This window comes from Mytilus californianus, unplaced genomic scaffold (assembly GCF_021869535.1).
Source record: "Mytilus californianus isolate M0D057914Y unplaced genomic scaffold, xbMytCali1.0.p SCAF_10, whole genome shotgun sequence".
NCBI lineage: Eukaryota > Metazoa > Mollusca > Bivalvia > Mytilida > Mytilidae > Mytilus > Mytilus californianus.
In genome coordinates this window covers 34,095,330-34,122,904 of record NW_026262582.1, presented here as the reverse complement: position 1 = coordinate 34,122,904, position 27,575 = coordinate 34,095,330, and the positions used below count along the sequence as shown (strand labels likewise).

At 31.5% G+C, this 27,575-nt stretch overlaps 1 protein-coding gene across 4 annotated transcripts in view; it reads right to left on the bottom strand.

Moving 5' to 3' along the window:
- The window catches only part of LOC127717983 (mitogen-activated protein kinase kinase kinase 13-like), a 79,241-nt gene that overhangs the window by 26,905 nt on the left and 24,761 nt on the right, over positions 1-27,575 (bottom strand). For 3 of the 4 annotated variants that reach the window (XM_052223856.1, XM_052223857.1, XM_052223858.1), the window contains 2 exons: positions 23,472-23,662; positions 9,113-9,348 (listed from right to left, as the gene is read on the bottom strand). In XM_052223856.1, coding sequence (XP_052079816.1) covers positions 9,113-9,348; positions 23,472-23,635 — 400 coding nt within the window. In that variant the 5' untranslated portion in view covers positions 23,636-23,662. Of the gene's footprint in view, positions 1-590; positions 850-9,112; positions 9,349-23,471; positions 23,663-27,575 lie in introns of those variants that run through there. The other variant, XM_052223860.1, reaches the window with a different exon arrangement.

Genomic DNA, 27,575 nt, shown 5'->3' with positions numbered 1-27,575 from the left:
TATAACTGTTTGAAAATTGAGTTTTATGAGAACCCTACAAAACAGACCAAAAACCATCTTTTGTTTCCTATTTTAATGTTCCAAAATCAATCCAAGTCTTATACATGTACATGTATACATGCACTACATAAGGTCGATTTCTATCCTATGCATCTCATATATAAGAACAGGTCAAGATGTTGTCCAACAAATTTTAAAGCATTACAACTCATCGATGTCAAGTTGAAGACCAAATATGAAGTCATTCTGTACAGCAGTACTAGACAAATATGGGATGAAAAATTTTAACTTCATTCAACATATTGAAATATTCAAAGTAAATAAGGCAAACAGGAATTAGGTGTTGACAATTGTACACAGGAAAAAATGGTGATGAAGATATTCTATTCTATTGCCCCAAAAAGTTCTTACAGACAATTCAAGGGACTCAATTTTTCTTGCATTAATTGACATAGTCAATGTTTACATGATGAAATTTCCTACACCAAAGTTGTGGCTGACATTTCATCCTTAATTCATTGATGCAGTAAACAACATATGTTTACTTGTTGACATGTTTACCATTAACAGCTGATGAAATCAACACATACCCCTCAATACATCCCCACACAAATAACAACAAATCTGTTTCCATAACTTTATCCTGCCCATAGCCACATCTATCTTTCTGTTGAATTCAAATATTTAACATCCGAAAAAACAATTATATTTCCATAATCATCATTTCACAAACACAGAATTTCCAAGTAATGTTGTCAAAAAGTTGTTGACGTCAACATGAAAGAAAATGGCCGTCAGATTCAAGTTATTGGTGTAACAGGTTGTCAAAATCGTGACTTAGATCTACCATCTTTTTATTGATTCTATAAATGGTATATAATTTGTCGTAGATACATATATTGACCTGTGCCAGAGGACGTCTTACAATTGTAATGAGGCTAATATATATCTACCATTAAAAATTAAATGTACCGAAATTTTATAAATTGATTTCTAACTATTATTACTATAGGTAGGAAGGTTATTTATCTTTATAATACAATACACAATGAAGTTATTTACTGTGGGAAATATAACATTCTATTATGTACTTTGTTCAAAGAAAAAGAAAATTAAAACTATCATGGGCTGATCTAGATCAGACTCTCCCCTTATATGTATATATATAAACATCCCTCTTCATTCAAAGTTTATATTGATTTTAGCTGCTGGCATGGCAAAGGCCATATTTAAAAGATTTTTTGCACTTTTGAATTTGTATTTCACTTGAAATGGCAACAAGATTCATGATATTTGCAAAACAGAGGGTACATCAAATCCTGCAGCAATTGTAAGCATCTCATAAACTGACTCCAAAAACTGTTTGTTTTTAGGGCTATAAACTTCATAGATTTTCTGAGTTAAATACCAACAGATACTGGAAATTATAATTAAAATCGAAAATTTCAAAAAAGTTGTGCCAAATCTTGCTTAACCTATCTTAGAGCTACAACTATCATAGGTTTTTTTTTTGATGAATTTATCTGTACAGGTGCATGTTAAAAAATACTTATACCTTAAGCCTTAACAAAGGTACTCACATAGTACCATAGCATAAGACAACTTTATCATTACAAATGTACTAGATATCTTATATATTGTCATGCCAGAGCCTTTTATAGCTTTGCTCATTGTTTAAGGTCGTAAAGTTATCCGTAGTTTATATCCGCCTCGTACTTTGTGTGAGATTTTAGGTGAATTCTGTTGTCTCATTTCAATCATTTCAAATCTAGATATTCATATAAGCATAATACAAATAGTCAATTTAAAATTAACAAAAAATTTAAAGTTTTACTGTGCGTATTGCTGTGTGTTTCTTTATTCTACATTGGCTAGAGGTACAACGGGAAGGTTGAGATCTCACAAAACATGTTTAACCCTGCCGCATTTTTGCGCCTGTCCAAAGTCAGGAGCCTCTGGCCTTTTTTAGACTTGTATGTTATTTTTAGTTCATTTATATGTTTTGGAGTTAAGTATGACGTCCATTTTCACTGAACTAGTACACATTTTTATTAGTGGCCAGCTGAGGCCCACCTCCAGGTGCGTGATTTTCTCGCTGCGTTGAAGACCCATTGGTTGCCTTCGGCTGTTATCTGCTCTTTGGTCGGGTTGTTGCCTCTTTGACATATTCCCCATTTCCATTCTCATTTTATTAAAAAGAATGCTTTTGAAAAAAAAAAACCCAAAAATAAAGTCATTATATATGAACCATGCATTAATATAGTAATTTTCATTGTCATCTTTTAAAGTGCCAATCTGCCTAAGAATCAGGCAGTTTAAACATGACAAACAAAAACCCACTCAAGTTGACATTAATTTATGTTCAAAATGTATAATGGTGTATGAATATAACACTTGTTTCCTTTTCCTGTTCTTGTAATACAAGATATAATTTGGTTGAAATGCACTAGAAATTAACAATTTAAGGGAGCTAACTCTATACTTTGCTATCATTCCAACCAAAAGTTATCTAGAAATTTCTCAAATTACCAGACACGCAGAAATGAAAGACCTACCATTTCTAACTCAAGATGAGGGTAACTTCAAAATAGGATGGTTAGGTCGGTGGGTTTTTTCCGGTCATGTTTTGATTTTTTTTCAAAATTGCATGATTCTTACAAAGACTGGCATTTAATTTTTGCTACAACATGTGAGATTTAAAAAATTGCTTCCCTCTAAAATTTGTCTGAAGTGGTATCAATTAGATATTTAAACAGATAATAATGAATTCTAATAAATCAAAACTTTCACATCTAAAACATCCTGACGACTATGAAAAACAACTTTGATAACATTCATTAACATACCAAAAAATTTCTTCTATCAATTGTATAAACCAATTTAATAGCATACAGAGAAACAGACGTGCAATGCGAACTTTTGTATTTATATAATTTTACCATCAATACGCGAGGAAATTGAAGCACGGCTTGATATGATCTGTAGAAATTATTTCCGACAGCGAAATCAATATTGGAACAATGTATATAATATAGCTAGTTCAAATGATGCTATTTGTGATCGTCCGATGGATTAAATGTGGGGTTGGCATTTTGTATACTGTAGAATATATCTAATGAAATTCAGAACGTTAGTATAAAGATATAAAGTAAATTCTCCAATTTGCAAGTGTATAAAATACTGAAGGCATTATTAAAAAAAACCTTGAGCCCTGGATTTCTTGAAATTAAATTCTTATTTAAATTAGCATATCCCTATGAATGATGCTTTTTGTGATTGTCTGATGGATTAAATGTGGGGTTGGCATTTTTGTCGAGTGTAGAATATGTGTAATGAAATGCAGTATGTTAAACATTAAGATTTAAAAATAAATTCTATAATATGCAAGTGTATTAAATACTGAATGCATTATTATTAAGCTTGAGATCTATTTTCTATATCAGTTAAACTTAGAGTATTCCTATAAATATTCATCAAATCATTATTATTGAAATATAAAACTTTTATCTTTGCCTATTAATTGTTAGGTCAAACATTTTTTGAGAGACAGGCCTGACCAAATAACAAAATTTGTCTCTTGTTTCTAGACAATAGATTTATCTGTTGAAGAAAAAACAGTGAATTGTCTCCCTTTAGCTTCTGTTTAAATCAAATGACACTTAGAGTATAAGGAAATTAAATTTTGAAACTGCAGAATCTTTTAAAATCCATCACATCGTCTTTCTACTCACAATAGATTATTTTCATATCACCGACTTCTTTTCTCATCAGAAAACAGTTAATTTTTTCCCCAAATTGCATTCTTGGTTTTACTTTTTTTTTAGTTGCTCTTATTTGAGACAGTAGGGGAATGTCCTACCAAAGAGTTGGAAAACTGTAGAAAAATCATGTACTCCGGAGTTAAAATATCAGTAATATGATAAATAGTCTATTTGTTGGGCGTGTAATATAAGCAGACCACATATAAATCTTAAACCTATTAACTTTTCAGCAAAAGAAAATTTTAGCAATTATATAATGGTTAAACATTTATTTATATTTTGTGTTATACATTAATTTATATTTTGTGTCATACATTTATTTATATTTTGTGTTATACATTTATTTATATTTTGTGTTATACATTTATTTATATTTTGTGTTATACATTTATTTATATTTTGTGTTATACATTTATTTATATTTTGTGTTATACATTTATTTATATTTTGTGTGTATTATGTAGCATTAAGGATACTAGGCAAGCTTTCTAGTGTATTGGAAACACTGACTCTCATTGTTATTAAGTTTTAATGCTTTAATGGACTACTACAGCTAAGATGTGTAAAATCATATTATTGGACAGCGAAATCTTATTATTTAAAGTGCATCCTGTCAAATCAATTTCAAAATTTTTCACACAAAATATTCAAGTCATTGTTGGAAAACAGTCGCTTACAATGGGTGATATTGTATAAATTTTTGGCGAGCTAATTTTTCATTAATCCATGCTGATCATTAGGCAAACTTCAAAGTTTAAATATTCCATGAACTTACACATATTTCTTATTTTATAGTGTATTAAACATGTTAAAAGAGAAAAATAATAAAATATTCTAATTCCAGTTTATATTTTTAATGTTCATTAGTTCATGCAGTCATTTTCATGGAGTCCTTGATTAAATATTCTTTATGTTGCCAACTGGGATAAAATTACATAATGCCTCGTCATAACCTCAAATTTTCTTACAGTTCATAAACTCTAAAAGCATGATTTCTGAAATGTTTCTAAAATTTCACTAAAGCAAATGCTTTAAAACATTCATTGAATTACAATAATGACAAATTATTTCTTTGCCTGACCAAGTTTCATTACAGGATGAAAACCCATTGATTAAAACACTCTAATCAAAGAGCATGATCGGGTCAATATCAAAATCATCTTGTATAACAATGAATGTTGAAGTTCTTTTTGTATTTTTCTTGTACAAGTCGTTCATAGATATTTCTAATCTGAAATATTGGACTTGCTAATTATTCTTCATCTGTGTCTCTAATACGTTTTATACCCGTAATTATTTGGCTTCATGCATTTACTAATTCATCCAATTATCCAATGTCAAACCTCAGGCAAACAACAAGGCGTCCAACTCATAAAATAATGACATACGGCCAAAGTTCAGTGACTATTAATGGGACTTGTAATAGCAGCATGTCATGTGATTCCATTTTATGGGCAGGAAATTACAGAAATTATAGTGGAACCAGAGCTTGACCTTTAGATCTGACCATTCTTTAGGATATTTTAATAGTCCTTTGAGTATGGCTTATACCAGTATTTGAATATGATGAAGCAAGTGGAATATCAAGAGATGCCTCCAATATGCCATGGATTTGACCATTTCAGAACCAAACATTATTTGGGAGTAAATTTCAGTAGTCTCCAATTAAGAACAATGTGTTTGGTTACGTCCAAATATTTTGTAAGGTAGACTAAACTGTTGTATTTTTGTACAATTTAAAGCATCCCATTTTTTTTAAACTTTAGCACTAGCCTGCCGGAGGGGGGGGGGGGGGGGGGGGGGAGGTGTATGAAAAATAAAAGAGGACACTGACTAACTAATCTAGTATAATATTTAGACTACACGTAGTTTGGTTTTTTATGAGTTTTTTTGGCTTGTCGACACTTTCCAAAGTTCAGGTCCCCCCCCCCCCCCCCCCCCCACTTTTCAGACTTACTCCTACACCTAGCTGAATCAGTTAAGTTTAAATACATTTAGAAAACTATCTTAAACATTCAAACAAAGTTATAATGCCCTTCAAGTCCCATACTAAAGCTATATTTTAAAATGCTTACTTCAAAAACAATCTTTTATGTTCCTTCTAGTAATTTAGATAAAAAATATTTGAAAATTCCTGTTTTTACCATTAAATCTTGACCCATTTAAGAAACCACTTTTAGATGTAACAAAACCATCAATAAAATTCACTTCCATGGGAAAATCATCCCTTTTTCTTTACAATATTAATATCATAAATTTTTCATTTACTGCTGTGCAAACAAAGCCTAATTTGCATTTTTGAAGAGTTTAAACTATCTAACATCACGCAACACTTCCTCAACCTATTTAAACAACAAAAAGACTTTTAATGCAATGTGAAAAAACCATATGTTGCAACTTTTGTCATAAATTTTCGTGAAAACTCCATATTAAGCTTGTCACATGCAAGATCAATTATAAGATAACCGATATTGTATTTTATCACTTGTAATCAAATTATGATTTTATTTACTAAATTAAGTTTGTCTGAACTATTACAATAAAACACACCATAGAGAAGCGAAGCCAGACAGACGTCTAAATGTAAAACATGGCAAAATCATTTCCAAAGGTGCCTTTCTACTGATAACGTGACATAACCAATTTTTGTCTGAATTTGCTTTTCTTTCTGTCCTGATGAATATTTGACAGAAAAAAGTCATAGTCAAGAACAATCATATACTAAAGATTTACTGTCTCCTGGCAGAAAACAATAGTTATAGGTAAAAGCTATGGACTAAAGAGGTGCTTATTTAACCAAAATTATCTGGACTTTAAAGGTGCTTAACCAAAATGTCTGGACTCTGAAGAAGCTTAACCTAAAAAGTCTGGACTCTGAAGGTGCTTAACTTAAAAAGTCTGGACTCTGAAGATACTTAACCGAAAATGTCTGGACTCTGAAGGTGCTTAACTTAAAAAGTCTGGACTCTGAAGATACTTATTAACTTAACCGAAAATGTCTGGACTCTGAAGATGCTTAACTTAAAAAGTCTGGACTCTGAAGATACTTAACTGAAAATGTCTGGACTCTGAAGGTGCTTAACCAAAAATGTCTAGACTTTAAAAGGTGCTAAACCAAAAATGTCTTTACTCAGAAGGCGCTTAACCAAAAATGTCTGGACTCTGAAGGTGCTTAACCAAAAATGTCTGGACTCTGAAGGTGCTTAACCAAATATGTCTGGGCTCTAAAGGTGCTGAACCAAATATGTCTGGACTTTAAAGGTGCTAAACCAAAATGTCATAAAATATGTTAGAGAAATCATACAAAATTTAGGGTAGTTACGGAGGCACTGTCGAGAATGAGGCTGAGGAAACTAAACTATACTCTTTTGGCCGAATAATAAAACTTGAAATGGCTCCTGTTTTGGGACAGAAACATGAACATGAACTGTAAGCTATAACTTAAATTACCAAGACCAGGCTGAACATGTACTGAATACTAAAAATTCATTATTTTAGTAGGAGGACCAATTTTCATGGATTGAAGAAAATATATTTTTGTGAATACTTCAATTCATGGATTTCCAAAAAACTAAAACTTTTAGCCTATAGGAAGCTTATACTTCATTAAACATTTAAATCTATGGTTTGCCTCTACCCACTAATCCACGAAAATTGCTATCCACTGAATAATACTGAATTCACAGTACCCCAATTCCCATGTGGACGATCACAGACATTCTGTGTTCATTTCTCATTGACATTTAAATCAAATCTTTTTTTTAAATGAACAAGAATAATGCCAGTTTGACAGTAACTAAGAACACAAACTGTACTTTTGTAAACAGATATTGGCCTCAATCCATTTTCTAAAACGCAGATTAAGAAAGCTGAGCTGTAATATTGACTTCTGTCTTTAATACTGATCAAATCTGACAAGAAAATTAACAAATATAATTTTTACAACAGTAGAATTACTTTTCTCCAAAGGCTAATCAATACCGTTACATAATTACAATTTTTAACAATTATTATCGTTTTATCAAAGGGATTCTAAAATCAATCATACAATGCTTCTAAACACTACCATATTGACGCTATTTCAAGTGCTTTAAAATGCAATTCTTCCTAAATTTATCCTTGAAGACTTAGAAAGGCTATGGAAAACTTTACAAATTTTCAAATCTTAATCTTCGCATTTATAACTTGTGCAATTCCATAATAAGTTATAAATGCAAAAATTAAAGATTTGAAATTTAGTGAAGGTTTTCAGAATCCTTTAAAAGTCAAAATCAAGGATTCACTTTTATAATAAGCTTGAAAGTTGTATGTTTTTAGCTCTTGTTTGAAAAGATGCCATATTCTGAACATTTAATAGAATTATAATACAATATCTGCTGAAAATTCACACAGGAAGTTAAACATCCCATTCTTTACAATGTAATTTTGTCAATTCTCCTTAGATTAGCCATTATGAACATTCCTTTCAGGATGTCAGTTTTAGAAAATTATCCTTAAGTAACTATTACAACCACTATTTTGTTCCATTATCTATTCATGTATGTGACAATTACCAATCATAAAAGAGAGGCGGAAGATACCAAAGGGATAGTCGAACTCATAAATCAAAGACAAACTGACAACGCCATGGCAAAAGATGAAAAAAGACCAAAAGACATATAGTATGTACAAAATACAACCTAGAAAAGTAAAGACTGATGATCAACAGGAACCCCACCAACCACGGGGAAATTTCACATTGATTTTTTTTTAATCCATTTTCTAAGAAAGTTACTCAAGCTATAGCATTTTTTAAAGAACAACAAAAGACATATTTAGAACATAATCAAAGTCAAACCTTGGTAAGCTCAAGTGCAACACTTTTAATATGTTGTAATCTGATATCCTATTGTCTTCAAATCATAAAACATTCCATCTTTAAGCTGCATATAGATTTAAACAAGACCAATATCAGGTCTGGACCTGTGTCAAATTGCATGCTATAGTTTGAGGTAACATGTCTACTGAAGCATAAACAATCATTCCCTTTCATCAAAACCTAGAAAACATTGAAAATTTTCTACCCTGAAGGCCTTTCCGACGGGCAGACGGATGAAGTGAAGTGGTTACTAGACCTGCTTTTCACCTTTTCCATGTAAAAAACCCATTGTAAAACATTAATACAGCTAAAAACAAGAGTCTCCAGAAAAAAATTTCTATTTACATTTGGAATAAATTCTTCAAAAATTGCAATGATTTAATAAGAGAATACATACATTCCTCTAATCTCATAAAAAGAACTTTTCTCTGATGATATCACAATTTCTACAAAGTAGATAGTGTCTCTTTAAATTTACAATACCGTTCCTTACCTTCATTTTTAAGTTCATTAACTGCTGCCTTTCCTATGATTGTCCAGACTGGTCGTAAACATCCAAGAAGACCCTCAAAGAATCCTCTTTCTGTAACACCGTCTCGGTAGGTTACTTCATCTTGGTGGGTTGTGGTTGACGCGGGAGCTGAGTGAGGTACGGTGGGTGATGGTGATGAGTCGGATGACTTTTCTGTTAAACTGAGCTGATCTATGTCATGTTCCAAATAGAGCATACTGAAAGTAGAAAAAAATCAAATCTATAAATAAACGTATCAACGATTCCAGGTGTATAATTTTGTACAGCAGACTCGCGTTTTGTCTACAAAAGACTCATCAGTGATCATGATAGATGAAAAAAAGATGAAAGGCCAAATAATGTATGAAGTTGAGGAGCAATTAGGGCCAAAAATTCAGAAAGGTTTTGAAAAATACAGCTACTGTAGTCTAAGTTTTCATTCAAGGAGTAATGAGGATCAATGACTATACAACACAATTTTCTAAATTTTCATCATTTCCTTGAACCTGAGAAATTTTATTGCTATATAAATTATTATATTGTGACATATAAATAATAACTTTCTGTGTTTACCGTCTATACAAACGATCGTACTAGACAAAAACCTTAAAAGGTACTGTCCCTTAGTCAATTCAATATCATAACAGGAACACAAATTATAGAGAAGACAAATATTGATTCCTAAACAATATGTTTATATAATACAAAAACAATTAGATGTGGTATGATTGCAAATAAGACAAATGACGTAAATATAAGTCAACGTACAGCACTCAACAATGAGCAAATCCTTCACTGTGTAGAAAGCTATTAAAGGCCCCCACAAGATCAAACGTAAAACAATTCAAACAAGAAAACCAATTGACTGATTTAATGTACAAAACAACAACGTTTACTCAATCTTTTTTTTCCCTTTTTTTCTGATTTTTATGCTTCATTCAAAGTTTATCATGAAATAAAAATGGGGAGTTCTGAGATCTCGAGAAATAATTCAAACCTGAGCCACATATTCATGTGCCTCTGTCCCAAGTTGTGAACCATGTCAGTGTAAGTTTGCACCTGTCCTAAGTCAGGAACCTGATGTTCTGTGGTTGTCGTTTGTTGGTGTGGTTCATAAGTGTTTCTCGTTTCTCGTTTTTAATATAGATTAGACTGTTGTTTTTCCTGTTTGAATGGTTTTACACTAGTCATGTTTGGGGCCCTTTATAGCTTGCTGTTCCATGTGAGCCTAGACTCCGTGTTGAAGGCCATACTTTGACCTATAATGATTTACTTTTACAAACTGTGAATTGGATGGAGAGTTGTCTCATTGGCTCTCATACCACATCTTCTTATATCTATTTACTTCTAAAACTACCCTTACATTTAATGTTTTTAAGGGAATTTTTGTATTGATGGCAGACCTCGCAGTACACAGTGCACCTCTTTTCTAGGGTAATTTGAGCTTGATATTTTGTACAGACATCTGTTCATTGTTGCAGACTTTATATTGACCTCTTAAAGTCTTCTTGTTTTAGTGCCATTTTATATTATATAATTACTCTTCATCCCCTTTCATCATTGACAATTTTCTTCATTACAATAATTATCATAAACGGAATACTAAAGTCGAAGATGATCAAATATTACACATTTTCCCATTTCTTTGATATTAATTGCTGTAACCACGAATGTGACCTACAGAATTCGACTTATCATCGTGTTTGTACTTACATGAGCAACACGAAAGGTGCCACATGTGGAGAAGGATCTGCTTACCCTTTCAGAGCACCTGAGATTGTCCCGGTTTTTGGTGGGGTTCGTGTTGCACAGTCTTTAGTTTTCTATGTTGTGTGTTGTATACTTATAGTGTTTGTATGTCATTTTTGTTTGCTGCCATGGTGTGGTCAGTTTATTTTCTACTTATATGAGTTTGTCCCTTTGGTATCTTTCACTTCTCTTTTAGTACCTGAACCGCTTTGGTGGTCTCGTGGTAGCATGTTTGCCTGGAGTGTGGGAGGTTGTGGGTTCGAACCAAAGACTTTAAAATTGGTATTTGCTGCTTCTCCACTAAGCGCACGGCATTAACGAGTAAGAGCAAAGACTAGTCGGCCTGGCGTCAGAATAATGTGTATAACATTAACCTGTTCTTGTCCTGAATATGCATATTAATTAGCCACTGGACCTTAAGCAGCCATCCACCATCATCATCATCTTCTTAGTTTTAGTGTATTTGTTTGGTGCACACAAGGCTGTCTGATTAATTCTTCTTTTTAAGGCTTTTCAGATCAATATATTAACCAATATTCGAAAACATACAAAAACTATAAAGACATAATTACACTCCTTGACAAACTGATCTACCCCCACTTTCATTAAAGGAAACCTTAAATTAGTTTTCTCAAAATAAACCAGAATTAATAGTCGAATCTGTTTATAAGTTACTATAACTGGACATAATTACCCCTTGAAAACATCCACATCATAATTCATAACACTAATTAACCCCATAGTAAGTGTGTTATTACACCTATAAACCTTTCTTATTTAGAAAGTGTAGGTCTGAGATAGTTACAAAAGCTATATAAAATGTTGTTGACCCTTAAATTATCCCTAAAATAAAAGATATTTATCAAATGTTTTATTTTTATTTGAGCTGCGTCGGATAGAAATCGACCTTATGCAAATGGTCCATATACATCTGTGAACTTATTTTGGGTTGAAAAAAATCTCTATGCAAAGTCTTATATCACTGTTTGAAAAATGAGTTGATATAAGAACCCTTCAAAACAGACCCAAAATAAATCAAAGTTTTATACATGTTCATGTATACGTGCACTTTTGCATAAGGTCGATTTCTATCCGATGTAGCTCATTTCTAATTGAGAAACTTTTCCAAAAGATGCAAGCCTATACAAAACTACTCAAAATTGACAATTTTATGCTGACTTTTTAAAAACTGAAAATAGTAATATTTACTTAATAAAAATAATCATATTTGATTTCTGATAAAACTTTGCCATTTTAAGTAAAAATCTGGAATAAAAACAATGATGAAATAATCTATCATTTAAGAGATGAAATTTACTCATTTGCTTTCCATTGGGTGGCTGTTAAATCCAATTATGATATATAACAGGGCTAACTAAAGATTTTTAATAAATATAGTTTAATATCACCAGTTTCAGAATTGAACAATCTTTACAAGAAAACTCAGAGAAGTAATAATGATATCAAAAAACACTGAAACCGACATAAACTTCATAAAAGTTGATAATCCTTAGATTTTTTCTTCAATCAATACTAAATGAGGAGATAGCTAAAGTAGACATAATTCCAGCATCCTATTGATTATTCTTAACTTTTATGCTAGATTCGCCCATCTTCCCCATCTTCCGCTATTTAGAGATCACAGACAAGTTGTTTGTATAAATATTTGGTCAATAACTAACCATATATCTTATGGATAACTTGTTGCAATGTTTTCAACCCCTGTACAGTAGAATCTAGATGGACCAGTTTCCATGGATTCACGGCATTTTTTGCAAATTATCATAAGATTTTAGCCAATTTCAATAACTTTCTATTCTGGGAATTCATTTTTATTTGTAACCCACATTGATCACTAATTTTTGTGGATTTTGGTATATTGCAATCCTAGCAAAATATATTTTTTCTAGAAGCTTGGATATATAATTATGCAGACTAGCAAAATAATGAAATTAAATCTCCACAAAAATACAAGAAAATTGGCATTTACCAAATTAATGAATACACAGTATATATGCAAACAATAATGCTCAGCAAATTCACTGCTACAACTAAATGTTATTGGTTTATTGCATTGGGAATGATAAACAATTAAATGGTTAAATTTTATAGTTTCTGGGGTAATCGATATCTTTGATAATTGAAAGCTTTCCTGTTACATATTCCAAAAGTCATGATGTGTTATAAAGTACTTAAAAGCGGTTCTTAAATAAGATGGGCATATTAAGGTATTAAAAAGGAACATTACTGTTTGGTCTTTGCAAGGACACTGTGACTGCACATATACAGCATAATTTCAAGGACCAATTAAAGTCACAAACTATTTATACAAAGAAATGCTTATCCATCAACCATAGCACAACTGAACAATACTCAATTCAAATTAAATTCTCCCAAGGGACAAATCTTTATTTCTATTTAAACTGTTTCTCCTGTATCCAATATACAAGGGTTGATTCAAGGCTTTCAAATCGATCAAACCTCGTTATCTCTGTTGATAGATTCTTCCAAGAAAACTAAAACAGCAAATGGAATATAAATGAGGGAGTTATTAAGATATTGTAAAACTGGGAATAAATTCCTTTAGATTAACATTTGGGTGGAAATGCGGAATAATCAAGCAGTTTTGTTTTCTGATTGGTTTTTAATGAGTTTTTCATTAATTTTTCAGATGATTTGTGCTGTATACAGTGCTGTAACAAGTATTTCCTAATGTTAGCAACAGATTAAGTTAAAACTTCCTTCAGAAACAAGGCAATTTTTATCAGAAAGAAACATTGGCAACAGGAACTACAACATTAAGTCAAATTACTAAAATCAGTATGAAGTTGATGTTAATTTACATCTTACGCAAAGTCAAAATCCAATTAATAGAACTTCAGGCCAAAAATAAAATTTAAATTGTTTAATGTTGCCTTACCTACCCACCTAAAAGCAGCGTATCCGAAAAATTTTATGACACAAATCATTTGAAAATATTTCTTTAAAGATTTTTTCTTGCTCTAACATCATTTTCTTGTCTAAAACATGTTACTAATGTTCCCAGGTTGTCTGCCAAAAAAAAATAAAGTCCCTTAACCTACCTACCCAATCTTAATAGGCATGGGTAGGCAACATCAAACAAAGAATCTTTTAAGGGGCACAGGCCTCATGTGGGCAAAAATAGAGAATTCAATTCTTAAAATTATAAAAAAAAAATTCTTCTTTATAGTCAGCAACAAAAGAAATCTAGCAACACTGCACTCCATTACATACACAGATTCAATATTATAAGTTTTAACTTATTATTATAACCATCATTAACCACAAACAAAGTAATGCAAAGTTAAACTACAAACTGTTGCTAAATTTTACGGAATGGTTAAAAAATTCACTAATTTCAATGCAAAAACATTTCCAATAACCGTGAGAAAAAAAATTTTCCAATAACTGTGAAAATGTTTTTTTCCAATAACCGTCTTTTCTAAAAGTTGACCTAGAACTGTTGCTAGATTTTATAGAAAGATCCAAAAAACGTTGAGTTGACAATAATCACAATGCAAAAAACAAGGTTCCAATAAATGTCTTATTTAACTAATTAACTTGATTTGAATCTTTCTTTCAGACATTCATCAAGATAAGTTACCCAGATAAACCATCACCCTACACATCTTTTTCACATTCATTTTCATTGAAGAAGTCTCAGAAGATTTTCTGTGACAATTCTAATAACCAAAGATGGATCGTCTTTTCAAAAAGATAGCAGCAAAATCAAGTTGGAGAGGGGGGACTTGATGTAACATGATATATTGTGCAGAAAAGTCTGCTGGTATCTTGAGATATTTGGTAAAGGGATGGGTTGCTGATTTAAAAAGATGCATGATTAGCAGGGAATAAATTTTGGGTCTAAAAAAGGGGGAAATCTGGATTTTTTTTTACTTTTTTTTCTGGGAAAATTTGTTATTGCACCTTTCAACATCAAATGCCTTCAATACTTATGAGTTCAGATAATAAGGTTTATAATATTCAGTTTTCTCAGATTAGAATGCCTAGGTTACACAAGGTTAGCATGATTTTATGCCAGTTAATTGACCTGATAATGCTTGCAAAATAATAATTTTGGTCTTACACATCAAATGCTTTCTGTTGTGAAGATAAACCTCTGAATGGTAGACAAACTCAAAATTGGTCTATTTTCCAGTAATCACTTTTTAAATCTGCCAGCACAACATGTATAATATTTAACTGTGGTTCTAATGTTAAATACTGAAATCTGACTTGTTACCCCTAGATGTTAATTTTGGAAAAGTTATTTTATTCGGTAGCAGTCAGATTTGCAAAGCAATCAACAACACTTATTCTACTTAAGTCTCCTGGATAAAGTTAAGTGAAAATAATGTACCTCAAAATGGACTAACATGCACTTCCTCATATTCTAGATTGACAGTTTGTGTACCTAAATGGGAGAAGGTCCAACTTGGCTGTGCAACAAATAACTACATGTCTACAACAGTAAAATACTAGCCAATAATAACTGGCTTCAATTTGTTGTTGCAGATTTTCTTGACAAGCTATTTAATTATATTTTGACAACTAAAGGAATATTTTCATGATATGCACTTATACTGTATGTTACATGTCAGTCAAAATTAGTTCAGGTTCATTCACGATCATTCACCTTTAATTAGCTCAAGACGGCTACCCAACAAAACACAAACAAGAATATATGTTTCCATAGGACACCTGATGCACTGCTAGCACTATCACATATTTGAGCACCATGAAATCTGGGTCAAAACTCTTATTAAAATTTTGGCTTTCAAAATTACATTTGTTTTCCAGCAAAATTGTAAAAAAATTATTCAACAAACAAATGTATGCAGTGAAATCGTACATTTTTGCAGTATCATATTATCAACAAATGTACAGTTTTAATCATATGCTGATATAAGAAAAGCAAATAGCACCTATATGGTTTGTATACCTTAGCCGGTTCCAGAGATCCTGAGTTCACTTTTTAGAGGGTTTCTAATGTTTCCCCCTGTAACCGTAGCACAAATAAATGAATTCACTGTATAAAGATTATGCACGTATATTTTGCAATGAATAAATTGAATCAAAACATGATTTACTTAATCAAAAGTCAGTCAGGCTTTTTTGAAAGCTAATTGTGCTATAACAACTGAAACCTCACCTTTCATGATATAATAGGGACATTTTATTTTCATGATATAACTAATCTCAAGGGAATTCCTGATTTAAAATGTCATTCATTAACATACAAAATTAATACTGTAAAATGAGAAACTTTTGCCAAGGCTTCATTTTTCACATATTCATGCAACATTGAAGATAAAAACTGTGAAAAATATCCCCTCACATTAATTTCACCTTTAAAGATCATAATACGGACATGACAAATGCAAACATTATGTTTACAGGGTTGGCGAATATAAGATACTCAATAATCATTACAAAACAACCTATGGTATTTCATCCTATATATATATATATATATATATAAAGTGAGCCGTAATGAAATTAATTTTAAGAAGCCTTTGGACAAAGATGGGGGTAATATAATTATATTGCTGTTATTTCATAAGGAACATCAAAAAGGCAGAACTTTAAGACAGCTAAAACAAAGCAAACTTATGTCCCCCTTTTTCTGCCTTCATCCTTCCTAATTCTATTTTAAAACTTACCGAACCATCGTGAATCAAATTAATCCTTTTCATGATATTCTAAAAGAACAATTAACTGAGAAAAACAAACCATCTTATTTCATTCACTCTGATACAATAAGTGATAAATGCATGTCAAAAAGATTATTGTATGATCAACAAATATTGAGGTACTGCCAAAAAAATCTGTATCAACCCTTGTACACTATACCCATCAAAATCTAGTTAGTTCTGCTTTTGTCATAGTGTAGAAACTATTGTACATATGTTCCTGTGGACTGTTCAATTGGGATCTGAGAAAATGTAAAAAAAAATGAAATGATTTAAAAGTATTTCTTGTGAAAGAAGTAGGGGTATATATTGAATGAGACAGCAACCCAGTAACATCATAAAGTCAAAAACAGTGGCCAGAAAACAGACACTTACACCTTTTGTATGTGTGCATTTTAAGTGTGAAGGAAAATCTTAATCCATTAGATTTCTTCAAATCTCCTTTAAATTTATTTGTTAAATTTTTCGTTTACAGGACAAAATGGGGACGCAAATAAATTAGCCCCTCTCTCAATCCTTTTTTGTGTGGATTTAGCAAATTGATCTCAACCACCCCCACCCCATATTCCCATCCCACTATAAGTTCTACTGCCTGATACTGCATCAGATGGATATTTGAGTTACTGTAAATTTATAACCATTATTTAAAATGCTATGTTTCAAACAGCAATGTCTTAGATGATGTATCTACTACACAGGGGTTGTTAATCAAAACCAAACATTGCCTACACCTGCCTTGGACAAAAAGTCATGTTAGAATAATTAAAAAGTACTACAAAAACAGATGTTTAAGTACCTCATCAAAACAAACAAGCTGAGGTAATGTTTATATGGGTTGTCAACAATGAAAAAAATAATATTAAGATTCAAGTAATTGATCATTATTTGAAAAAAAAATATGTTTATGTAAGTTCATGTAAACAATTATTGAAAACCATCTTATGAAAAAATCATAGGCTATCATGTAAAAAATTGAGAATCTGTGCTTAGCTGTTGGAAAGAATGTTTATGAAATTAACGAGATATGGGAAGGGTACTATCTTTTGCAAATCTTCAACAACTAATAATGCTAATAAAGATCTCGAGCTGCTGAACCAACACCTCCTATGTTTTGTGCTGGTAGAGTTCAAAAATCAAATACCGCTACATATACATTGACAACAATACTTAAGTAAACTGCATCCCCCCCCCCCCCCCCCCCCCCCATCCAGATAGACCCTCATACATGTACTAAGCAAAATTAGGTTTGATTGCTGTACATGCATTCAATCTGTTGTTGTAGTTGTCCAATGAAATAAAATCATTTCTTCAACTTTTGAATTAAATCCAAATTCAATATAAAATGGCAAATTAGCAGTTATCTAATTTAAAAGAAAGAATGATTGAAAATTTGATTTTTTTGTTGAACAACCAGTGGCAACATTTTAATGAAAATAAATAGTTAATTATATTTTGAAAGGAAAATTGAAAGGAGCAAAATATAAATAATGTGATTTAGATTTCTACCATGATGAAAAACGATTTTTTAAAATTTGGAATTTTATTAATGTGCCTTAAAAGAGAAATATTATTTCTCTAGAACAATAGATTTGCCCAGGTCACATCCTGAATCCTGATCAGAAATCCCTGAAGGGATCTGAATCACAAGGAACAATTAATGAAAAGTTTGTAACGGTGGGTAGGTAAAATCTTGATCCAATTCCCACAGATCCAGATTTTACCTACTCATCGTTACAAACTTTTCATTAATTGTTCCTCAGGATTCATATCCCGCCTTGGTTTTCGGATCAGGATTATCTGGTGTGCAGGTCAGGGGGTAAAAACATATTCAAGGCATTTAAAAGATTGCTTAGGCTACCTTATATAAAATTATAATTAATAATGAATAAGTTAAATTGATAAAGTGGGGATGTAGTTTGCTAAGGTCCAGTGGCAAATACTTCATGCATAATCAGGAAGAGAACAAATACATGCCATAAATACAGAAGGTATAGGTTCTTCGAAGTGGCTTGAAAGAGTTGGTAATTTGGACTCACTGCAACATGCTAAGGCAACAACTTAACAACACAAATTTGTATTAGGCCAAAAATAAAATTTAAATTGTTTGATGTTCATCCCCTACCTAGCTACCCACCTAAAAAACAGCCTTTCCGAAAAATTTATTATGGCACAAATCAGTTTAAAATTTTTTTTTAAAGATTTTTTCCCTGTTCTAATGTTGTTTTCTTGTCTAAAACATGTAACTTATGTCGTTAGCCAAAGAAAAAAATCCCTACCTACCTACCCAACCCTAGAAGGCATGGGACGGCAACATCAAACAAAGAATTTTTTAAGGGTGGCCTTCCATATACAGCCATTCAATTCGTGTATTGGTAGAATTAAACTTTTTTAAAAATTATAACAAATTATATTGAACTATTGATTAACTCTGTTACAATTACAGCATAAAACTTTTTAATTGATCACTTGTTTGAAAATTGGTAATGAACAGATGAAAGGTACAAAAACCATTATCTGCAATTTATTTGCCAATTTTCTCATAAGTGGTCAATTGTTTTCAGATTTGTTACAAATTCAAAGCTCTTTAAATTTTGTTTTTCTCTCATATGGATATTTATTTAAATTTGTAGTTTCTTTTGAAATTCAAATTTTGCATTTTCAGCACTTGTAATTCAAAAAATCGGAAAAGAGGAAGTAGGTGTCTGCCTGATTCGAAAAGCAAAGGGAAGGATGAACAGATGGTAAGACACGGTGATTGGAATATAGCCCCACTCCTAGAGTGGAGAGCAAAAGAGAATACTGTGTATTCATCATTTTTCATGGGATACTAATTTTAGTGGAATATACTACTACTACTACTAAGTGTGTTTAACGACCTTGACTACCCATGAGGGTCTCGCATCGTGGGTAATATAGGGGTAAATGTGAACCAAAAATTTTAATGTTCAACGAAGTACATATTTTGTATTAATTTGTATGCAGACTTAATTGGCAAAATCACAAAATCAAATATGCACGAATCCACGAAAATTTATATCTACAAAAATGCTAAATCTAAACTTGTATGCAAAAAATCTTTATCATCACAGGTCAAACTACTTTAGCCACAGATATTTATTTCAAGCTACAAAACCACAAAACAAATCAGTGTGTGGTCAACCATGTGACCTTAGCCTCCACATTCAATTATTATGAAACCGAAGCCAGTCAATGACTTCTTACGTCAGTAACACATAACAACTTGAGCACCAGTAAAGGATTCATCCTACACCAATTTTCCAAGAACTCTGAGACAGGAAGCAATTTAATTGGACTTACTGCTATTGATTTACCTAATCTTGTGTGGGCAAATGTAGCCAGGAGGTTTATAGGTACTGTAGCTGGTCATGATTTACAACAATTATCAAAATATTTAAGGCAAAAATATTCCAAATATGTCTGCCTATTTACCATTGAAGGAGTGGATTGATTCTTGATTCTCACTTTTATCTTTTTGATTGAATAACAATTTTTTTCTAAATCCAGTAGTAAATGACTGGTTTTTAAAAGTCAAAGAATTAATTACATTAAGAACTTCACCTTTCTCAAACCAATACATATAAGCAAAATAAAGGCCACATCTTAGTTCTTTGGTGGATCTTTTTCCAAAGCCTTAATGTTTGGTAAACAAATATCATACCTATACCGAGACCGAGACCGTGCAAGATCCTCATGGGTAGACAAGGTCGTTAACCCCCCCCCCCCCCCCTGTCATCATAAGAATGTTAGGCTTCAAAGTCATCACATTCTGGAGATGTTGTTAAATACAATGAATTTTTTGCATACTTTTAATCTTTCGGAAAACCTTGCATGGCCAAACGTTACAAGCTAAAATGTTCTGTAACAAAAAGGTGCCAAGGTTTATATTTAATTCCTAGTTACCAAAAGTTTCTTGGTCAGGTGTTGTGGCCAAAGAAAATTATGCTAAATACTATTATGGATTATATGGAAAATTTTGACCAAAACAGCTTTACAGCACAAATAATGCTTAATTCAGAGGTCATTACTTTGTAACTTATAATGTAATATGCCAAAAAGAAGTTATTTTGTAGCAATAGTAATATCACAACTATTTCCATGTAGAATGATTATACCGGTAGTATTATAGCCTGATTAAAAACATTGAAATCTTATGGCCCATGTTAAACCTTTGAGAACCTACTCCTTAATATAACTCAGAAGATTCATTTCCTTATTTTCAAGGGTACCAATTTTTTTCTTTTTTTTTCTAATATTTGAATTTGTGTTTTTGGTCAAAGTCAGCATACACACCTATAGAAAACATTTTTCTTATTAAACATTTGTTAAACATCTACTTTAATTTGTAGTTTAAAAAATCTGAGAAATCAACAAAAATTGGTACCCCATAAATCGTAATAAATACTTTCGAATTCAATTTTTTTTTATTCAAAGTTGTATAAGAATATTTTTCTTGGCTCAATCTACACAAATCTTTCCATTAAACATACTGACTGACTCATCAAATCAGTTATATTGTTTTAATTTGGAGTAATTTCTAATCAACTTCATCAATACAAAATTACAAGTGATCTTCTATCTCCAGCTGCCCACCTACAACCTGATTGTACACCTGCGGTTCAGAAAGTCAATCTCAAGGTCATTCTGAAGGTCACTGTTTGTTGATTGACTGGCTGAGTCAACCTCTTTACTTACCAATACTATAGTGATAGTAAATCTATTTGTGTCACTGAATCATCAATTAGGTCGCAGCGATGAATCAGTGCCACTATAAACAGGTGATTATTGTGTTTATGATAAGAATTTTGTGGTATTATTTCGATTAATGTGGTTTAAGTGTCTTTCTAATTATATTTTAGTGATATTATTTCGGAATATGGTTTCACTCACAGTGTCTATCTAATTATTGGGAATTTGTATGTATACAACTTAGTAATTTGATTTATCAGAGACTCTCTGAGAGGTACTAAAAGGACATCCCGCTGTAGTACATTACAAAATACATGTAGGAGCGACTAAGAAAATATTTCATTTAAATTCAGTTTCGGATCCAGCCATTTTTAAATGGGGGGGGGTTCCAACCATATGTCCCCATTCAAAAGCACTGATTGTCAAAAAAAAGGGGGTGTTCCAACAAGTTTACATTAATTTATGTTCAAAATGTATAATGGTGAATGGATAAAACATTTGTTTCCTTTTCCTGTTCTGGTATTTCAAGATATAATTTGGTTGAGATGCACTAGAAATTAACAATTAAGGGGAGATAACTCCATAATTTGCTATCATTCTAACCAAAAGTTATCAAGAGATTTCTCGAATTACCAGACATGCAGAAACACAGGCCTACCATTTCTAACTCAGGATGAGCGTAACTTCAAAAATAAGATGGTTAGGTCGGTGGGTTTTTTACAGCCATGTTTTGAAATACTTCTAAATTGCCCGATTCTTACAAAGACTGGCACTTAATTGACATTTATGAATTAATGTTAAGTAAAAAAAAATTCTATAAGAAAGTAATGGTTAAAATGCAAAACAACAAAATTTTAAGCACAAAACTCCTCGACATTCATGAAAGATTCAATATGATTATTATTAAATATTGTTTGAATAATCCAACAAACACAGAATCTCTCCTTTTTTTTTTTCATTTCAGAATGATACTACATATAAACAATTTAAAAGTGTGCCAAATTAATTATATTAACAGAAGGATGTTATACAAATGTTGCTGAATCAGTTGTGATAAATATACATGTATATAAACAATCAATAAATCTACTCTAATGTTTGTCAACAATTGATTAGAATCAATAAAGCATCTTATAAACATTGACATTCAATCATCATCTGAGTCACTGTCAGCTTTATGTTTGACCTCACTGATTATTTATTATCTATGATTTATGAAGAAGTAGGTATATTGCAAAATACCAATACAAAACTGACTCAGCGATGATGAAATACAATTCCTATTAAATGATAACTAATTGATGTTAAGTTGTAAAATTATTTATTGATATTTTTTAATAAATTGTACATTTTACCTATAATATCTCATAAAAGGAAAGTTACGTAATGACTAACATCAAAATATATTGCATCAAAATAAATGAAGATGTGGGATTGTCATCAAAACACAGCAAACCATCAAGACAGTTATATTAAAACTATTTCATGTTAAGTTCACTAAGTCACTCTTGAGTTAATACTGTAAATATTTTAACATTGTATTCTGTTTGAAGATTATTTTGTTTCATGTATATATATATATATGGACCTTTTTGAGTTGAAATAAAGATTATCTAATCTTATCTTATCTTTATATCATTCCTCTTTAAATTACTGTAGTTTGTTTCAGGTAAAAATTAAAATAGTTGATAATAATGCAAACTGTTTGAGTTTCAATGTCATGTTAACTAAAACTTGAGGGCAACTTAATTTTCAAGACTATCATGTGAGACATGGATGTCCCAACAGCAACCTAACAAAATATATATAGTCATAGAAAACTGTGACAAATTAAAAATATCCAGAAAGCCAAACAAAACGTAGAAGATACCTGCATATTGTGCAGTAAATGTAATTGTTACCACAACTGAAACCCTTAATAAGAAACTAAACTAAGTCTTTCATAGATCACATAGTGACCATGAAACTTATTTGCTCTATCTAAATGGTTGTATAATCAACTAAGAAAAAAACTGAATTCAACAACTAAGACTGGAAAGGAAACATGGAGGGCTGCATGTGTCACATTTTTTGTACACCTTACTTAAAATGGTAATCACCAGAAAATAAGTCCCATAGGCTTTTCCCCTAACGACATGTTTGTGTATTTAAGAACATAGATTTGTACCTACCTATTACCAAATTCAAAATCATCACTATTGGTGAGCACATTAAGTGTGGTGGGAGCATTCTTGCTGTTGATTGGTTCATCTTGACCGGTGGGATTTTCAGGCGTGGTTCGTGATGTCATAATATCGGTAGAATACTCAGGCTGAACATTTCGTTCCAGTGTCATGGTTACTAACACTCAACAATAAAAGTCCTGCAATAGAAATAAATGGGATTATTAAATGATTGAACCCGCTTGGAAAGCAGGAGGTAATATACAAGCCAATGAAAACTACATGTCGCATAATTCATCCATCTATAATATGATCTATTCAAATAAAATATGAATAGTAATTTAAATGAATAGGATGATATGGTCTTATAGTCTCTTTAGTTCAGAAATATTATCAGTGATGTCCGACTATGCTGAAAAAGTAATCACAGAGTCAAGAATTAGAAGGCCTAAATCAAATATGTAAGAAAATGTTAAAACATAAATACTGATATATGATATGACAGCCTCATGTCTTGTGAACATGTTCATATGTTTATATGTCTTTATATGAAATAATCATATGTACAATTATATAAACTCAAAATGTAAAATTTATTTGTAAAACAACATACAAATATGTAGAAATGCAAACCTTGCAAAAAAAAATCTCTCATGATTCATGACACTTAGAACAAATAAAAAATAATATAGTCATCTGTTAACAATTCAAATTGGGTTAATATAAATGTAAATCTTCAAATATTTGACTGAAATATATGTAAATTTTGATCACTCATACGAACTTCCATTTGTCATAACCATATAAGCCTGTCTGCCTTTCTTTAGAGATATCACCAAATAAGGCTTAAATTCTCACCAGATTTTTAAGAGGGGTGTAAAGGCGGGGTATCTGCACGGAAGAACGCGAAATAAAATTGCAATTTCACGATGAACGAACAATTAAAAATTTCTTGCACATTGATCTTTTTACCGATTTCACGAAACACAGTGAATAACAAACCTTTTTCACAGCTGCACAAGAAATAAAAATGGCAAAACACGTTGCACGAAAATTACCCTTTACCACCCTCTTTTAACTACTGTGGATGGATTGAATTACCTTGGTACTAATTTTCATAGATTGAGGAAACTATGTATTTACGTGGATATTTGAATTTGTGGTTTTTTCCAAAGTCTGCATACACTAGCCTATAGAAAAATGTGTACTTTGTTGAACATTTTAATTCATGGTTCACCTGTACTTACAAAATCGACCAAAATTGGTATCCAACAAATAGTATTATGAATCCACAGTAGTCATATGCAATACATATAAGGAACAACTAGTGTAACAGGAAACGCTGTCACTCTTGATTTCATTCATTTTATTTTGTTTTTGTTGCTTTAAACTTTTTTTTTGTGTGTAGTTTTTGAGGATTTTTGTTTGCCTTTACATCTTGTGAACAACGCGAAAAAATTCTTAATATGGCTTGAAGTAAAATGCAGAAAAACTGATACTACACATTATTCTTTTGTGTGTGTGTGTGGGGGGGGGGGGGGGGGGGGGGGGGGGGGGGGGGTCTGAGGCGGAAGGTGATGAGGTGCACTTCATTCTTTTTTGGGAAGAACACTTTCTAATTTTCTATTTTGGACAATTTTCTCTATTCTGTAGGCCCTATCTAGATCCTCCTTAATATGGTATCATGTTCTTAATATTACAAGAAAGGATATTATGAAGACAATTAGGGATATTATATAACAGGTAATTTTTTTTCTTGACGTTATTGGCCATGGTGTCTTATTGAAATCTTCTAAGATCAGATATAAAGAAGATTCCCTATACATCATTTACATTGATGAGACACCAATAATGTAAAGAAAAGAAAAATCACCTGTTATATGATATCGTTAATTGTCTTTATAATTTCCTTTCTTATAATATTTTAGAACATAATATCATATTAAGGGGGGGGGTAAAGAGGGTGCTTACATAATAGAGAAAAAGATAAAAATAGTGAATAATGTGCCCCCCCAAAAAAGAACAAAGAATGAAGAAAAGTTTGCAAACAAATAAATGGCTTAAAAATCAAAGAACACAGAAACAAAGACCCCCTCCGAACCAAATGCAGCTTTTTTTTTTTTTTTAATCTTTCCTGCTGCATGACACAAATAAAAACCTTCCATTAGCATAATAAGACTCCAATAACGCAAAGAAAAGAAAAACACGTGTCATATGATATCGCTAATTGTCTTTATATTTTCCTTTCTTATGATATTTTAGAACATGATACCCTATTTAGCCTTTTTCATAATCATTTTTATTGATTTTCATTACTTTTCCTGCAATTTATCAACCGAAACAAACCATTAACTCAACATCAGCAAGCTTAGCAAACAAATACCCAACCTACATCTTGATTTTATACTTTATATTTTAAACTTGCATAATATTTATACATTTTATATAAATAGAATAATAATAAACTGTCTGTGAGGTGAAATGCATGTCTAGTATGCCTTGTGAACATCTATATTTGTATTAGATACACATTGAGGGCGTTATAAGCCCGAATGGGTATATTGTCAATGCAGAATGATAGTTTTCAATAATTTAGGAGGGGTGTCTTTCAGTGATTTGACCATATGTTATTGAAAAGCATGATAAATGCAGGATATCCATCTTGGTGTAAATATTTTTTTATATATATATAGAATAATCCTGACTGTTAATGAAACACACATCTGGCATACCAAATTATAAGAACGCAGATTAATCTTTCAGAATACCAGTTTTTTGGAATGACCTCCAACCCTTGCAAATGAACACTACCATCGCGCATTCAAAAAAGAGAAAACAATCTGCCCGTAGTACACGGATTAATTGAAATTAGGGTCAAAACTCTGATTTGGCATTAAAATTAGAAAGATCAGATCATATCATAGGGAACATGTGTACTAAGTTTCATGTTGATTGAACTTCAACGTTATCAAAGAATACCTTGACCAAAAACTTGAACCTGAAGGGGGACGAATGGACGAACGAATGAATGGACGCACAGACCGAAAAACATAATGCCACTCTACTATCGTGGGCATAAAAAGGAGTTACATGATATTGTTAATTGAGTTTATTATATCTTTTCTTATATAATATTATAGAAAATGAGACCATATTAAGCCATTATTATAATAATCTTATAGATTTTCATTATTTTTCCTGCAATTTCTCAACCGAAATCAAACATTATTTCAACATCAGCAACTTTAGCAACAAAAATCCAACTTACATCTTGAATTATATACTCTATATTTTCTACTTGCATAACATTTATATATACATTTTTATGTAATAGAATAATCATAAACTGTCTGCAGATGAATGCATGTCTGGAATGTCTTGTGAAAATCTATATTTATATTTTTTTATATATATAATAATCATATTTAATTTAGTACTGTCATGACTGTCTGTATAAGAAACATGCATCTAGCATAACTAAATTATAAGCCTGGAATCTTCAGAATGTAAAATTTATAAGAAGAATGACTTCTAGAACCCTTGCAACAATTTTATTTTTAAACATAATCCTGCTTCATGTCAAGTTACACATATACATTTGTAAAAACCTTCCAAGCTTAATAAAACTCCTATTACGTAAAGTCAAGAAAACCGCGTGTTATATAATATTCTTAATTGTCTGTATAATATCCCTTCTTATAATATTTTCGAATATGATACCATATTAAGCCATTCTTATAATAATCTTATTGATTTTCTTTATATTTCCCGTACTTTATCACCTGTAACAAAACATGGCGTCAATATCAGAAACCTTAACAAACAAAACCCATTTTACTGCAGCCCAACCTACATCTCGTACTGATTAACCTGGATTTGTTGAACAATCCAACAGTGAAGGGAAAGTAGACAAATGTCATCAATTATTCATGATCAATTTTCTACAGGTAATATGTGAATAAATGACTTCAAATGGAGATGCAACCATGTACAACATGCAATGTACAAATATTAATAGTAAAGGTCTTAATGACTCCTAACACTGTGTTAGAAAGTGCTCTGAATCATGTTTCGTTTGTTGCTTTTAAGCTATATGTATGACTTCTAAATGCA